This window comes from Sinohyriopsis cumingii, chromosome 5 (genome assembly GCF_028554795.1).
Source record: "Sinohyriopsis cumingii isolate HCF-2022 chromosome 5, ASM2855479v2, whole genome shotgun sequence".
Classification (NCBI taxonomy): domain Eukaryota; kingdom Metazoa; phylum Mollusca; class Bivalvia; order Unionida; family Unionidae; genus Sinohyriopsis; species Sinohyriopsis cumingii.
Window position 1 is genome coordinate 35,755,368 of NC_142965.1, and position 15,993 is coordinate 35,771,360.

At 36.5% G+C, this 15,993-nt stretch overlaps 1 protein-coding gene across 3 annotated transcripts in view; it reads left to right on the plus strand.

Annotated features, from left to right (window-relative positions):
* The window catches only part of LOC149798936 (metallo-beta-lactamase domain-containing protein 1-like), a 52,627-nt gene extending 37,220 nt beyond the window's left edge, over window positions 1–15,407 (plus strand). For all 3 annotated transcript variants that reach the window (XM_089957850.1, XM_089957848.1, XM_089957849.1), the window contains one exon: window positions 10,032–15,407. In XM_089957850.1, the coding sequence (XP_089813976.1) occupies window positions 10,032–10,291 (260 nt within the window). In that variant the 3' untranslated portion in view covers window positions 10,292–15,407. The remainder of the gene's footprint in view (window positions 1–10,031) is intronic.
* Window positions 15,408–15,993: the final 586 nt, after the last annotated feature.

Genomic DNA, 15,993 nt, shown 5'->3' on the forward strand with positions numbered 1-15,993 from the left:
GCAAGTTCAGCCCACACTGTCACAGCATGAACATCTTCAGTAGCTTTTTCCATGTGAGCCATGTTTCCTCACCATTGATAGCAGGCAGCTGCCAAACCCACTCAGTGCTATGTTTTGCTTGTCCTTGTTGTATGCTGTCTGTGGTTCATGTCATCTAGACCAGCAACATTTCCAGGGTGTATAGGTGTGCCAATACAACTGCTCTGCTAGAGTACCGTTAAACCTCACCACAATGCCCTGCCTCACGTGCATGCTATGATTGGCCAAGAGTTGCAATAAAGCACCTATAAACTTACGACTGGGGTCAACCTGCAGCAGATTAGACCACTTAAGCATCCCCTGCTTGTAGATACCTGCAGATGCATTGATGAACCTGGAAGCCTTCTTTTTGGCCAAGGCCTTGTCTTTGTTGTAACAGCTGTTGATATCAACCAATTAGCACATACTTGTACATGACGGGAGGTCGTGAGTTCAAACCCCGGCCGAGTCATACCAAAGACTTACAAAAATGGTACTAACAGCTGCCTCACTAGACGCTCAGCATTAAGAGGTTAGTGTTAGGACTGGTCGGCCTGGTGTCAGAATAATGTGACTGGGTGGGACATCATGCTACATGTCTGCTGCATGATGCCCCAGTGCTAGACATCACTATAAACTGCCACACTGCAGACATCGTAGCAATATGACTGAAACATTGTTAAAGTTACATTAAAAATCCTAATCACGCACACACACACTTGTACATGAACCTTGTTGTGTGGCAGAAACAAGAAACTGGCCTGGTGCACCTTGTAAGGGTTGGTAATATCAACGTTGCACAATACAGGTAGGTAAATCTGCTGCATAACCTGCTTTTCTTGAGCCATACCCTGGCAATATCATGGCAGCTTCTGCAGCTTTTTTTATACCTCCAACAGACTTCCAGTAATCTCACCACAAACTCTGAATCCATCATTTTGTCACAGTAGTTTTATCATATATTGGTATGGATAGCTACTAGTTTATCATGCAGGAACAGCTGCATGTACCACACCATACTGCCCTTGGGAGAAATCACCAAAAAACTGCATGCACTTGCCTGATATTCATTGCTGAAGCCCTTGCTGTCATTTGCTACTTATAACATTGTTTTAATATTTGTAGGTCATGTAAATTGTGACAGCAAGGCCCCCAGCAATAAATATCAGTTCATATTTTTTATGTTAAAGTGTTGGCATGTAAAAGTCACAAAGATTGAGCCACAAAGCCACAATACAACCCTTTGGGCCTCTCATCAAAATAATGCCTGTACTTGCCTGCTTCACTGTAGGCCATGTAGCCTATGTAGCAGGGCTATAAGTAATAAATATATTTTTTTAGGTAAGGGCATATAAAAGTTAGAAAGTTTGGGCTCGTTGCCATCCTGTGTAGTTTTGACCCTTATCTGCACATACACAAGGCCAGCTTTGATAATATCCTGATCAGTTTGTCCTACACCCCCACCACCCCTGATGTTCCAGTGGCTGTAACTGAAAGCGTGTTTTGGAATAAGGCATTCATATCAGCTGCCAAAGGTGTGCCAACCATGAGGAAACAAGATGGTGCCTTGCTATCATGTTCTCACACTGTGCTTGCCTGTACTACTCTTCAAGTGGTAACAGCATGAGTGTCAGCGTTTTCTCTGTCTTGTGTCATTTCATCTTTGCAGTTCATACCATCAGCAAGATTAACTGAGCTTTTTAACCTATGTGAACTGTGTCATTTTCTGTTGCACTTGTGCAGTTACCACTCACAGTTGACTTCAGTATCGCTGACATTTCTATTTGCACTTGTATGGATTGCACTGTTGATTCTGCTGCCCCATTCATTGTTTGCTACTTTTTGACCTTTTATCACTATGCCAGTATGTTATGCCAAGTGCATTTTGCACTATTGGTGGGATGTACCTATAGTAGAGAGTTCTAGTAGGCCTGGGTGACCAGATCATCTTTTAAATCCCTCACAATGTGTTCACTGTCATCTGGGCAAAAAGTCAACTACGGGTCAAGCATATACAAATGCAACAAAGCAGTCATCCTGGCCCCTTGTTTATTCACCAGTATCATTATGCCATAGTTTTTTGCTACATCTTCATTGCTCATCATCTAGAGGCCTGCAAAAGTATGAGCCTGACATATGTATTCTTTTGCTGCTTTAGAATCCACAGACTCAGACAGACAGTCATGCTGGTGCATAGCTGCCAACCCTCATGATTTTGGCATGAATTTCACAACTTTTTCAGTGATAAGACATGATTTTTCTCCATTTTAAATCAGAATTCCGCTTTTCTCCTGGCTTGAATCAGATTTTTCTTGATACAGTCCATTTTTTATATCTCCAATCTGGTTTTTAAAAAACGGTCTGTCTGCTCCCATTCCGCAACGACCCTTGTAAATTATTTGTTTCATATATTAGTTAGCACATGACTCTTGTAAAGAGTATTCTGATTGGTCAAAGGTTTAAATTCATCCAGTGAATTTTCATGTAATGGAAACTGATGGCCATGGAAAGCAGAAGCATGCTTGCAAAACATGGCATCATGTGTTGTTGAGAAAGACCATGGCACAAAAAGTTGAGTTAAAGATTTAATAAACATATGGAAATGGGAATGGCTTTAGCAAAAAGTTGACGGAAATTTAGTTGGTCAGTTTACAAGAAAAATGAACGCTAGAGGACTGGCATTTTGTGACCTCTGCTCTGTGGTAATCATGGTTGGAAATGTTTGGAACAGCACCTATGAAAGAAGCTGCATACGGAAAAATTTAAGCTCTGAAGGCATCTGGAAAAAGTGCAATTAATTACTATAAGAAGAAAGATTTTTTGCATGAGTCCTCTGCACATTGAGCCAAAAAGTCAGTGGTGACAAAAAGGAAGGCCAAAGAAATCTTTGCCAAAGCCAATAAAAGAACTCAACTAGCATATCAATAGGTTGTGTCCACTGGAGAAAAAGACAAGTGAATGTATGGGATTATTGGTATGTAGTTGATGTACTTGGGTGTTTATTTAACAGATTTGTTATGAAAAGAGAGAAGTATAATATATTTGCTGCAAAAATTAAGAAATTATTGTGACTTAATTACAATGTGAACACTGACATGCACATGAAATAACTTCAGCATCAATAATACTGGAGAACAAATTCATGTGACTATAAATATTGTGAAATTATTGAAGTTGAACATTTTTGGTAAGTTTATTAGTTTTTAAAATTATTATTTTGGTTTATTTTATGATCATAAGTTGCACCAGGAGCAGTTTTTAATGAGTGTAAAATGCATTTTTGGGTGGGTGTGTAGTGGGCTTTTGGTCCCCCGGATGGGGGATGCTGCCCCTCGAGACCCCATTAGGCGAGGACCCCCAGACACCCCTTAAAATGTTTTCAGCTTTTTTTATTTAAGCAATTCACTGATTCATGCCGTATGCAAAAAAATCACGAATTCCCCAATTCTCAATTATTTTAAATCGTTAATAAAATAACCGATTTCCCATTAAGTGCTAGTCATGATATCGGCAGTTACCAAAAACAGTCCAGTACTGCTAGTTGCGGTATTAGTTGAACTATAGCTAATTGGTACAGTTGACCTGGTAGCAAGCATTTTAGCATATTTTAATTTATATGTGTAAGACTAGTTTTACAAATGCTTTTGAGAGAAACTGGGGCCTAACTGGAATTTTGCTCTGCGCATGCACTGCCAGCACTCATTTGAATTACCATTTGGCATCGCATCTTGAAAATGTCTTCACCGCTAAGGAAAAAGAATTGTATTGCACAAAAAGTGAAGTTTAGTTTGGAATATACCATAACTTGGCTGTGCATTCAGCCATCCAAACCGATATACATCATGCTTTTTGCACAGTGTGCCACAAATTTTAGCATTGGGCATGGTGGCAGAGACGATGTGAGGAAGCACATTGGTAGCAAAAAACACATAGAGGTTGGGAAAATTAAGAACTTGCAGCAGGTTTCAGCTCTGAAATATTTTAAGCCATTGACGGAAGACTTGCAAGCTTCCAACACTGAAGCATTGTTTGTGAGTTTTCTTGTTGAACACAATCTACCTTTATCAGCTGGAGACCATGCTAAACATTTGTTCCAACAAAAATTCCCAGACTCGAAGATCACTTCATGAATTCATATCAAAATTCACTAATTTTTATCCCTATTTTCACTAATTGTGAGCCTGGAGGGTTGGCATCTATGCTGGTGTTACGCTGTTTGGACAGTGCAAGCTGCCATTGCATCTTCCTGCTTTACTACAAACCCATGTAATATCTCTTCAATGCCAAGGTCACCCACACCTTCGGCCATAGATCATATTATATTTTTGGTATGGTTCACAAGTATTATGGCATGGCTGGTGACACAGAGAATATAGTACAGTTGCCAAATCACATGCATGTGAGTCCCACAGCCACAAAGACTGATGATCACCATGCAGTGTGGCAGTAAGTTATCAATGTTCTCATGCAGGCTTCCCATGCTTGTGCTGCCTGCCTACCAAAATGTCAGGCTACCAGGCAGCTGACATTACCGGGACATTTTGTATGTTCAGCTGCATGTTCATGATATATATATATATATATATATATATATATATATATATATATATATATATATATATATATATATATGTGTGTGTGTGTGTGTGTGTGTGTGTACATTGTCAACATGCCTGCCACCTGGGATGTCTTTTCAGCTTGCTGTATTACAATTGCCAATCTTGATATTTGGCAGCTTTGCATCCTTGATAGACTTCCTCTCTATTATCTTTAAGGCCTCTTCCCACTTCTGGTGTCACACCTGCCCATGAGCACAGACCTAGTTTGGGACACCTGCATTTGTCACCAACATGTTGTCAATAAGGGATTTATGGAAACAGTATCACATCTTAAATCAGTGCTTTTTGTCTTTTAATGTCCTTGTATCATCATGTTTAGCACCACCCTACACAGCACTGTGGTGTAAAATGTCCACTTTCCCCATGTACTGCTACCAGGTCTTGCTTGCATTCTCTGTGTGGGTCGCAATATCTAACTCCAGAGTGCATGTCTGTATTATCTGACCCCATGATCAAATTACACATACCAACTTGTGCACCCAAGATTGACTAAACATGCACCTAAAATGCTGTCATTGAGATATGCCACTCCAGCTCTAGCAAATCCCTGACTTTTAGCCTTATCACCCTGTGTAAAGTAATTAACTTGGTGTCTCTATGAATCATCAAATGCATACATATTGGCATGATCAGATGGTGGACACTATTCTTGTTGCAGTCATACATCATACCCAGGCTCGATTTGTGCTTTGCTGCTGCCATGAGTCTGTTTCTGACCACTTTAAACTTATTGCAGAAGACAATCATGTTGGTGTCATTATGACTGCTTTCCACTGTCAAACCTGGCATGGGGCAAATGAATGAGGATCTTTTTCACATGGTAGTAGGCATGGAACCAATAAAAGCTTTGTTATCCTCTCCGTTACCACTACTGTTCTACCATACTGACAATGAGTAGTCATTTGAACTGATCCCACAACAACCAATGGTCAAAGTAAAGTAAAGCTAATTCTGCCAAAACTTCATCCAGCAATTTGCATTTCCATATAACCAGTTGTTTTGACCATTTCTCTGTTTGGTTCATGGCTGCTAATAACTGATGCACTCATTCAAATACATGTTCCAGGAGATTTAGCACAAAGCAGGATGGTTCAACTGCTTGGAAACTATGTATTTAAGTGAAGTTTGGTTTGGATGGCAGAGCTTAACCCATGACCATTCTAGTGGGTATTACACCCTAAAAGGGACCAAAATAAAATACACCCTGCCATTTCTGAAATATCTTCAGAATACATTGTGGCAAGTGGCAGGACAGCAGCGTGACTACTGAAAGAGGCATTCTGGGCCACTTGCCTCCATCTGTAGGTTTCAACCTGACATGGTTTAGGATGAAGTATGCACATGGCACTGAATCCCCCGTCATTAATCAACATCCCATGATCAGATAAACACAGTTATAGGTGGTGAATCCTATGGGACAAGCATACATTTTCCTGTGAGAAACCATATTGGCACAGATGTGAAGGCTCTATACACAACTTCTTAATGCATATTTCAGATGAAACACACCAGTTAATGGGGTTGATAAATATATCCAATTACCATGGTTGGGATTAAAGACTTTCAAAACATTTGTGATTTTACTCTCAGCAATGTCAGTGACTATCACCATCCTGTATGCATGTGTTTACTTTAATTAACCTCAGTGGAAGATGCAGTGATGGGATATGGACATCCCTTGCAACATGTTTAAACAGAACCTTAATTGTACATGATAGCAGACTTGCAGTTACAACCTAACGTCTAACATGAAAGCCTTTCAGCTTTCTTTTGCATCTGTTGTTCTTTCTGCCAGAGAGACCATTAAGTATGAAGGCCACAACATCAACATGCAGCTGATCAGAATTTCAGCCACTCTGACCATCTCGGCCATGCTGTATAGAGACCATTAAGTATGAAGGCCACAACATCAACATGCGGCTGATTGGAATTTCAGCCATTCTGACCATCTAAGGCATGCTGTATAAAGTCCATTAAGTATGAAGGCCACAACATCAACACACAGCTGATTGGAATTTCAGCCACTCTGACCATCTCTGGCATGCTGTATAGACTCTTGAGGCATTTTTAGTACACATAGCTTCTTAAAAGCAACATGCACAAGACCGAGTCATGGTCGAGCCATCTGACAAGGAACATGAATTATGGGTGTCATCTAATGGTCCCAGTGACAGAGTATTAGATGTCCTTATGTCATCAAGATCTTGGATAGCTGAGACAGGTAATGAGTAATATCCACTGGTAATGAAGTGCTCTTTTGTCATCTAATTGGCTAAATTCATTGCTGCTGTGGAAGAAATATTTTTTATATGATATAGATCAGGCTTTGAATATAGGCTTACATGACCAGGTTTGTACAAAAGTTTGATAATGTGTTGATCCATGGATAATAATCAGGTGATTGTCCGAGCTTGCTACCTCTCAAGAGACTGAATTTGTGATCAAAATCTTATCAGACTTGATAAATGGGCTTAAATCATCAAAACAATTATTGTTAAGATCCATGCATAATAACGAGGTGATTTTCCATTTTGTTGGCTGAGCTTGTCAGCACTCAAGTAACTGTACCCTCTGATCAGGTTTTGGTAGATTCTAAGAATTGTAATCCAAGGGTCACTGGTATAATACCGGTCAATATGTTGGCTGCCTTATTGTGTCCCTGGCAATGGCTTCTGTTTTCTTGGTATGATATAGTCCATAATGTGTCAAAAGTGTAATTAAAACCAAAGAACCTGATCAGATTGTAATTGAACTGAGCCAGTTTATTAGGTGATTTTGCAAATGACTGACTGAGGCTTTTTTTAACCACTCTTTGAGACTGTAATTGTATAGATGTTTGATCAGGATTGGCAAATAAGTAGTCTACATCATCAAGATTTTGAATGAGTATGAATGAAATTCATGCATATTAATTATTGGACTTTGTGTTTGATTGATGAGCTTGCCAGCACACTAGCAACTATATTTCTTCCCAAGAGTTTGATGAACCTGCTGATTAGTTTTATCCTATCAAAGTGCTGGATACATTTCATTATGATCATGATCTATCTTTATTAATGAGATATTCTTTTATCTGGGCTTGTCACCACTCTGGAGACCAAATTCAGACAGATGTTCATAACTGGCTATACAGGGTTATATAATACAAAATGTGGATATCATTTATTGCTAACCCTGGTCTAGCCAGTTGTAACCTCTGCTATGAGTGACCACCTGTCATTTCTGACCACATTCATAATGCATGGATCGATTTTATTATATAAATGTTCTGTTGTGAGCAACCACCTTCTGAACGCAACCAGCAACTGTGATGTATTGGCAGAATGTGCATTTCAACACTGCTATGAACAACCACATCGCAAAAAAGAGTTTAATCTCCTCTGACCGTTATTTAATCCCTGTAGCAATGACCGCTCATACCGTTCTAGTAAAAGAAAATAGCCTGGCTACTGATATGTGAAATTTTTTAGGTATGCTTGTAGTGTTTCATAGTTTCTGTTGTAAACGAGACTAAAGTACATGTAGATTATTTCCTAGTCTGGTTCCCTGCTTCATATGCTCCATGCATTGTTCTCCATTATTCGTATTCGGGAGAGCAATGCAGGGAGCACATGAAGCAGGGAACCAGACTAATTATTCCTGAACTTAGCCTGCTTCCTGACCTTATCGTAGATCATATGTATGTGTAGGACCCAGCATCCCTATGAACGACTGTATCACGAGAACATCACTGACCTATATGTAATCAATTCTTACAACAGCCACCTGATTAGTAACAATTGTTCTGATAAAAAAACAAACATAAAAGGAATAAATAAATGAAAAAAAGGGATGTGGCTACTGGTGATAGATGCTAAAGTCCATAAATCAGGCTGATGTACATGTACCGAATTGCCGTTGTAGTGCCGAACTTGACATAGTGGTTGCATATATTATTTGTCTTTAGAGTTAATCCGTATTAACTGGGGGTGAATAAGGTCATTGTCTATTAAACCCGCAAGAGATAATCATTTGTGGGATTTGATTGATAATGTTCAAGACATGTGATGTTTGTTGTATTTCCCCCCAGTGTTAAGTGATTACATCCCAATCACAGAGCTGTTGTCTATTCAAGTTGGAGTGACCAGGTTACACACTTTGTTTACAGAATTAATCCTTGTATGTCTTCTTTAAATGAAGCCATAGACTTTCGTCTAAATGATTCTGTTTCTGGATGAGATAATTGTTTCTTTTTATTTCAATAGTTGTTAGATATGCAATGCACATGTATAGAGTTTTCATATTTTCCCAAAGCCCATTCAAATCCATCTTTACATTCAACTGAGCACTAATAATGTTAACACCTAGAACTTTAATAACAATGGACAAACCTCCAACTAAAAAGATATGAATTTTAAGGCTGGAGAAAACAATTATTGTAACTGAAAAAAGTGATAAAGAGCAGACAACTCACAAAAAAAGCAGTTTAAATAATCATTAAAACAAATTTTGAATGGTATAAAAAGGAATACATCAGAAATGATTTCATATGCTAAAATATGTGATCTTCAAATATAAATGCGATTTCATGTTTAATGAGAGAAGTATATCTTTATTGCTATCTAAATTTGTATTTAGATGAATGCATACAATATGTTAGCAAGAACTATTAATAAAGAATAGAATATATGTAACAGTGATTGTGGTTATTTTTCTTTAAATTGTTCTGAAACTGGACTTGGAAACTGGTCTATTTTTTACAACCTGCTATGAGAGACCACCTGTCTTAAGAGACTGCTTTTTGTTGGCAGAAAGGACAGTCTCTCATAACAGATTTTACTGTATCAGTGTATTTATTATTTGATGCCAGCAATGCATGTCATTACACTTTCCCTCACTAGGTGCTCAGCATTAAGAGGTTAGTGTTAGGACTGGTCATCCTGGTGTCAGGATAATGTGACTGGGTGGGACATCATTCTACATGTCTGCGGCATGATGCCCCAGTGATAGACATCATGATAAACTGCTTTACTGCAAACATCATAGCAATATGACTGAACTTTTTTTAAAGCCACATTAAAACTCCATATCACACATATTACACTTTCACTTAGTCGTATGGAGTAAAAACCAAAGGATCATCAAATGCTGAGAAAAATACAGTGAGACTATATGGTACTATTGGTAGATAAGGCAAGCAGTGGTGTTTCATAGGTATGAAATTTCTTTTGGAATGATTCTGCCTTAATGGAAAGATGTTGAATGTCTGTCTTTGTTTTTAATACAATCCAAGGAGTAAAGTAAACACTAAGTAAAATGTAAAAACTTTTACATGCCAGGTTAGAGATATCATTGGAATATGGGTCTCTTTGTTTTAATCAAAGTACAAAGAACATTTCCCAAATTATTTTTCAGGAGATTTATTTGAGTGCCTTGATGATCTGGAGAACCCTAATCTTTGGCAGAGGAACAGTGAACATCCAGAGCTTCAGCAGCAAAATCGTATTGAAATTCTGCAAATTGCAGACTTCATTATCCCAGGGCATGGCCCTATGTTCCAAGTTCCTGATGAGTACAAACATCAGATGAAGATGGTTATGTTTTACGAGTATAAAGAAGTCACTGATGGATCATCTACCTCCAGAGAATATAAGGAATATTTTGAAGAATTCTGATAAGTTAAATTATGCGCTGCTTTGTTCACTTGTGCTGATTTTTGGCATCAGTTTTATTTCATGTTGTCCTTTAAATGTGCATGTTATGAGAACTCATGGCAAAGCCTATTTCTGTGCATTGGTTAGCTATAAAAGCATAGCAAACAGTGACTGAACTCTTTGGCATAGTTCTAGCATTGACATATTTTGTGAAACTTGCAGCAGCATTTTACTCATGATCGACACTACATAAGCAATGCTCAGCAAAATTTCCAGAATTATATTCACATTAGGTAACTTCTAGATGTGATCTTGACTTTTACTGTGCTACTAGAAATTGACTTAGCACCAGTCTCCAAATGGTCATACTGCCATAATATTTGAAGCATAACTTGTGTGCAATGTTTAATTGGACTTGCCTCATATATTTATTTACTGTATTTGATGTCATACCTATAAAATATTGGTCATAATAACTGACAGCCATCTTCTTTGCTCAACACTTGCATAAAATTATCCTTTATTAAAACATAAAAATGTATTCAAAAATATGGCTTTTGAATGCTTAAACAGATTGTTATGTCAAATATGGTAATTTTTAAGATTTCATGTACAGGTTCTACAAATGACATTATGATTCAAGCATGTATGAAAATTTGTATTTTTATTTATCAGTAAGCATGCAGATGTTTGTGTAATAGATGAAATTAATCAGGTAGGTATGGGATGCATTTGTTAGTTATGAAGACTGTAACTTGTCATCCAGGAATATCTCTTGATATAGTTATTGTAACAGCTCTGGTAACAATGACTATAGTAATTATATTGTTACCACTATTGTAATACCACTTTATAACAAGGGTCTTATGTATCCTTATTTATAGAAACTTGATAAACTTTAATTGGTTAATAACTCAGACAATTCCATACCACTCCATCTTTGACAGGTAATATGGATTTTGGCACATGGAAAATAATGGCTTTAGCGTTTTTGGAACCTCTTCATTGGACAAGTGTTTTATTTCTTGGAAAGATATCAGAAGCATTATCTGTCACTCGGGTAGTAATTTTATAAAAACTGATTCCGTAACCTGAACACTCTATATTTCCACTGAAATTGTTTTGACAGCAATGTGCAGAATGTTGGTTGAATTGAGCTGTTGCAAGTGTCATCATTGCTGCATGTTACTATTTTTAGATTCAGGTGTCTTTATATACATAATGTCAGATTGCTGATATTGATTTGTTGTCATGAAGATTTTCTGCAAAAGATTATATATTCATATCGTAATCTTTTACTATGGTGAGCTGGAACCAAAAGGTGAACTAGGATCAAATTATAGTATATTCAATCTACCCTGCAAAGCACCATGGGAATAATACTGTTTGACAGATTTCAGATTGTAGTCCATCAGGCTACCAGAAAAAGAACATATTTAATAGCCCAAAGAAAGACTCTTTGATTTTTGAAACTTAGCTTTAAGACTTACTTTCTTAGCTCTCCTGGCCATCATGTGGTCCTTTGTGCTTCTTACTACTTAGGAGGTATTGTTTCTGGTCTGATTTTTATCAAACTTGGAATGTAGGTTAATATCTTCAAGGTCTCTGAAAATCTGAAATCGAGTGAGATCCAAACATATCATGGAGTTCAACTTGGACCTGATTGTCTGAGCTTGTTACTTTGCTGGAGACCGCATGTCTCGTCCATTTTTATCGGAGTATGGACTTGTATAATCAAGAGTTTTGATGAGTTTGGGAATGAATAAGATTCACCTATGAATGACTAAGAATTGCATGCGAATGAGTAAGTTTGTTACCATGTTTGAAGCCATATTTCTGATCTAGTGTATGTGGGGTGGGGGTGGTGGTATACCTGTTAAAATGGAATCCATCCTATATACAAGAGTGGTTTAAAGGTTAACATCTTGGAGTAAATAAACTCACCCTCTGTTCATAGAAGAATATGAACATAAACTGGTCTTCCAGCTGACATAATGTTGTCAAACCACAGCATTTTTGTGCTGCAAAATAGCTCAAACAATCTAATGTTTCTTATGTGCTGCAATTCAGACTCTCTGCTGTTCCAAATCAGATAATACAAATATCTGGTCACAAATGCATTACAGTAAAGCTGGAACTTCTGGAGTGAGTAATCATCCCTTCATGTGAATATCCAACAACTGGAATGCTTAATAGTGAAACTGATGCACTTAACCTAACCTGAGTCAAACTATATGACACAACATGGAACTTTCATTGGACATTCTGTTTTGATAAATGATGACTTAGTCAAGTGTTCTGTTATTCAGAAGAAGTTTTTGGATTATAATTTGCAGAAATTAAAAAATCTGCTTTTAAATGTTACTGGTTATACAGCTATGCAAATTTTTTTACTAGAGTCTGGGACTATTTTTTATGAGCTACAAATGAAAGTGCAGTGACCGAGTCAGAATGAATGAAATTATTTCTTCCTTTTTCTCTCTAAACTATTTCATTGAAAACAAAATCTATGTGACAAACAGAATGTCAAATGGGTAATGATTTAATATTGAATTTATGAAACTACTTGAATAATGTCCAGCTTTTGCAAGCCTTGGCTCCAAAAGCTGGACATTATTGAACTCATTTCATAAATTCAGTATTAAATCATTACCCATTTGAGATCCTGTATATATTAATGAGGTGATTTTTGCATCTTTTTACCACTTTACAGAGATGGTGCCTAAGAACTGATTTGAAAAAAACTTAAGGTAAATAGGCTAATATTATCAAGATATTTATGAGTATTTTTATGAGCAAGACCTATGCATATTTATGCAGTGATCTTGCATTTGATTGGCTGGGTTTTGTATCACTCAAGAGGCTGTATTTTTCATAAGATTTTGATCAGACTTTTTAAATAGACTTATATGATCTGTTTTGAGAAAAATTATGGGTGAGATCAATGCATATTGATGATATGATACTGTATTTGATTGGCTGAGCCTGTCAAGACTTTAACAATTATATTTAAATAAGATTTTTATGAAACTATTTAAAAAGCTTTATTTTATCAATATGTTTTTGAGCAAAATCTTCACATATTTATGAGGTGATCTTGTATCTGATCAGTTGAGCTTGTTACCACATTGGTGACAAAATTTCAAATATTTTGTCCCAAGTTGGTCGATAAACTTGTACAGTATCATCCATCTTAGACTGGACTTGTAAAAGTGAAATTTTGAATGAGATTATCTTGTATCTCTCTCATTGTTACCTCTCTAGATGTAAAGAATTATTTTTCATCCAATTTTCAAAAATTAAAACTGACTTTCCTGAGAAACTAAAAATCCAAATTCATCCGATTTAAATTTAAAGACAATCTCTAGAATATCAATGAATCATACATATGTGTTGGTGTAACTTCAGATAAGTTTTAAAAAATCCCAGTGTTAAAATTGATTTAAAACACCATTTGTATAAAAGAAGCGCATAAATATGACAGAAAAAAGCATTGTGAGTAATATATTGTATCCAGCAAGTTTTTGTTAGATGACAAAACTTTAAACTTCAGCCACTCAAAATTTTGGAATTTTTCAATTCTTTATTCAATTTTGGTAAATCACTGAATCTAACTGCATCAAGTTACTGTCATTTTAACAACGCTTTCCTGTCTCTTTTCATGAAGGATAATTTTGATCTTGTGTTCTTCAAACATTATTTGCAGTGCATAAGATAATGTTTACATTTAAAATTAATGGAATTTTTTTTTTGATTTGAATACTGTTAGTAGTGTGATATTATTGTCTTGAATGATGTCAGGCTTTTATTTGGTCCTATAATTACTTTCTTGACCTTAAAAGTACATTATATTTTATCACACCTGATATTGACCATAATATATAATTATTTTCATGTACAATTAATGCAAACAAAACTTTCTTTTCTGAATAGTCAATGACGTTGGATGTTAATAGTTGGACGTCAGTTTTTCATGGGAGAGGTTGTTTTTTGCATCTTAATGCAAATATATTATCGTCAGTTAAAGAAAATTGTTGATTTGTTGTTTTAATAGTATTAAAATGACCACAAGACTGCTCCGTGGCCTAGTGGTTAGAGTGTCCGCCTCGGAAGCAGGAGGTCATGGGTTCAAACCCCAGCTGAGTCCTACCAAAGACTTACAAAAATGGTACTGACAGCTGCCTCGCTAGGCTATCAGCATTAAGAATTTAGTGTTAGGAATGGTCGGCCTGGTGTCAGGATAATGTGACTGGGTGGGACATCATGCTACATGTCTTTGGCATGATGTCCCAAAGCTAGACATCACTATAAACTTCCACACTGCAGACATAATGATATGACTGATAAATTGTTAAAGCTGCATTAAAAATCCAAATCACACACACACAAAATGACAACAAACTGATTTTATTTGATATAATAATAGAAGGCATGAAAAACTATGCAAAATAAAATTTGTGCAAATAAGTTGGTTTGAAGTTGTTAGCATTTGACTATTTCTAAAGGGAGGTGAATAAACTGTTAATTTTGATGGCACCACAGAGAAAACAAATTGGAAATATATTTTGATTATTAGGCAAGAAAAGTTGGCTTACTTGTATCTGTAATGGTTGTATTTTATATAATTATCCACATCTTAATTATTTTTAAATTCAAAAGACATGAGAATACAATTGATGGTGAATTATGTAAAATTCAGGTTTAAAGAAATAAATTTAAATTTTGTACCAAAATGAATATTGTAACTTTACTTCTTTGAGTAGATTTAGCTGAAAAGTATAACACTTTAAATTGGTCATGTGACATGATTTGTTGATAGTTATAATGTGTGTTTACTTTATTTAAATGATCTGATTGTTATTTTTTATGTTGCCAAAACTTTTCAAATTATCATGCCATTGTGTGTTACCATTTTACTTACATTTGTATGTTCAATTTGCTGACTTCCATGAATTTGAATTACTAAGGATTGAAATCCTGGCAAGAACAGATGTTCATTTTGTCGCATACTAATGAGGCTTTCACTGATGAGATGTTCTCTTTCTTTTTAGCATATTTCATTTTATATTTTTGTGTCACTTAAATTGTTGATAAGCGGATTGTTGCATTAAAGCTGTTTTATTAGACTTAATTATAAGGACAAGTGTTTGTTTTGTTTCATATAAAAGGGATTTTATCCCCAATAGGTTAACTGGCGAGAGGTCCATATTTTATCCCCAACAGGTTAACTGGCCAGAGGTCCATATTTTATCCCCAATAGGTTAACTGGCCAGAGGTCCATATTTTATCCCCAATAGGTTAACTGGCCAGAGGTCCATGCCATTTATGATATGATCCAGCATCACTATATATTATTGCATGTTACCATACTAATGCCACTATTTTGGAATTTTGTGCAAAAGTGGGTATAAAACCATGTCAGCAACATCTTGAACTGGACTTCTGATACTCAGATTTCATGCTTAGCTACTGCATTCATTGGGTATGGAGAGCTGTTCTTGAAATTTCATGCTTAGCTATTGCAGTGGTGCAGAGTTTATGGAAAGTTTGGCCTTGAAATTTCATGCTTAGCTATTGCATTGATGTAGAGTTTTGGCATGGAGAACTGACCTTGAGATTTCATGCTTAGCTATTGCAGTGATGCAGAGTTTGGGTTCGGAGAGCTGACCTTGAAATTTCATGCCTAGTGTTGCAGTGATGTAGAGTTTTGGCATGAAGTACTG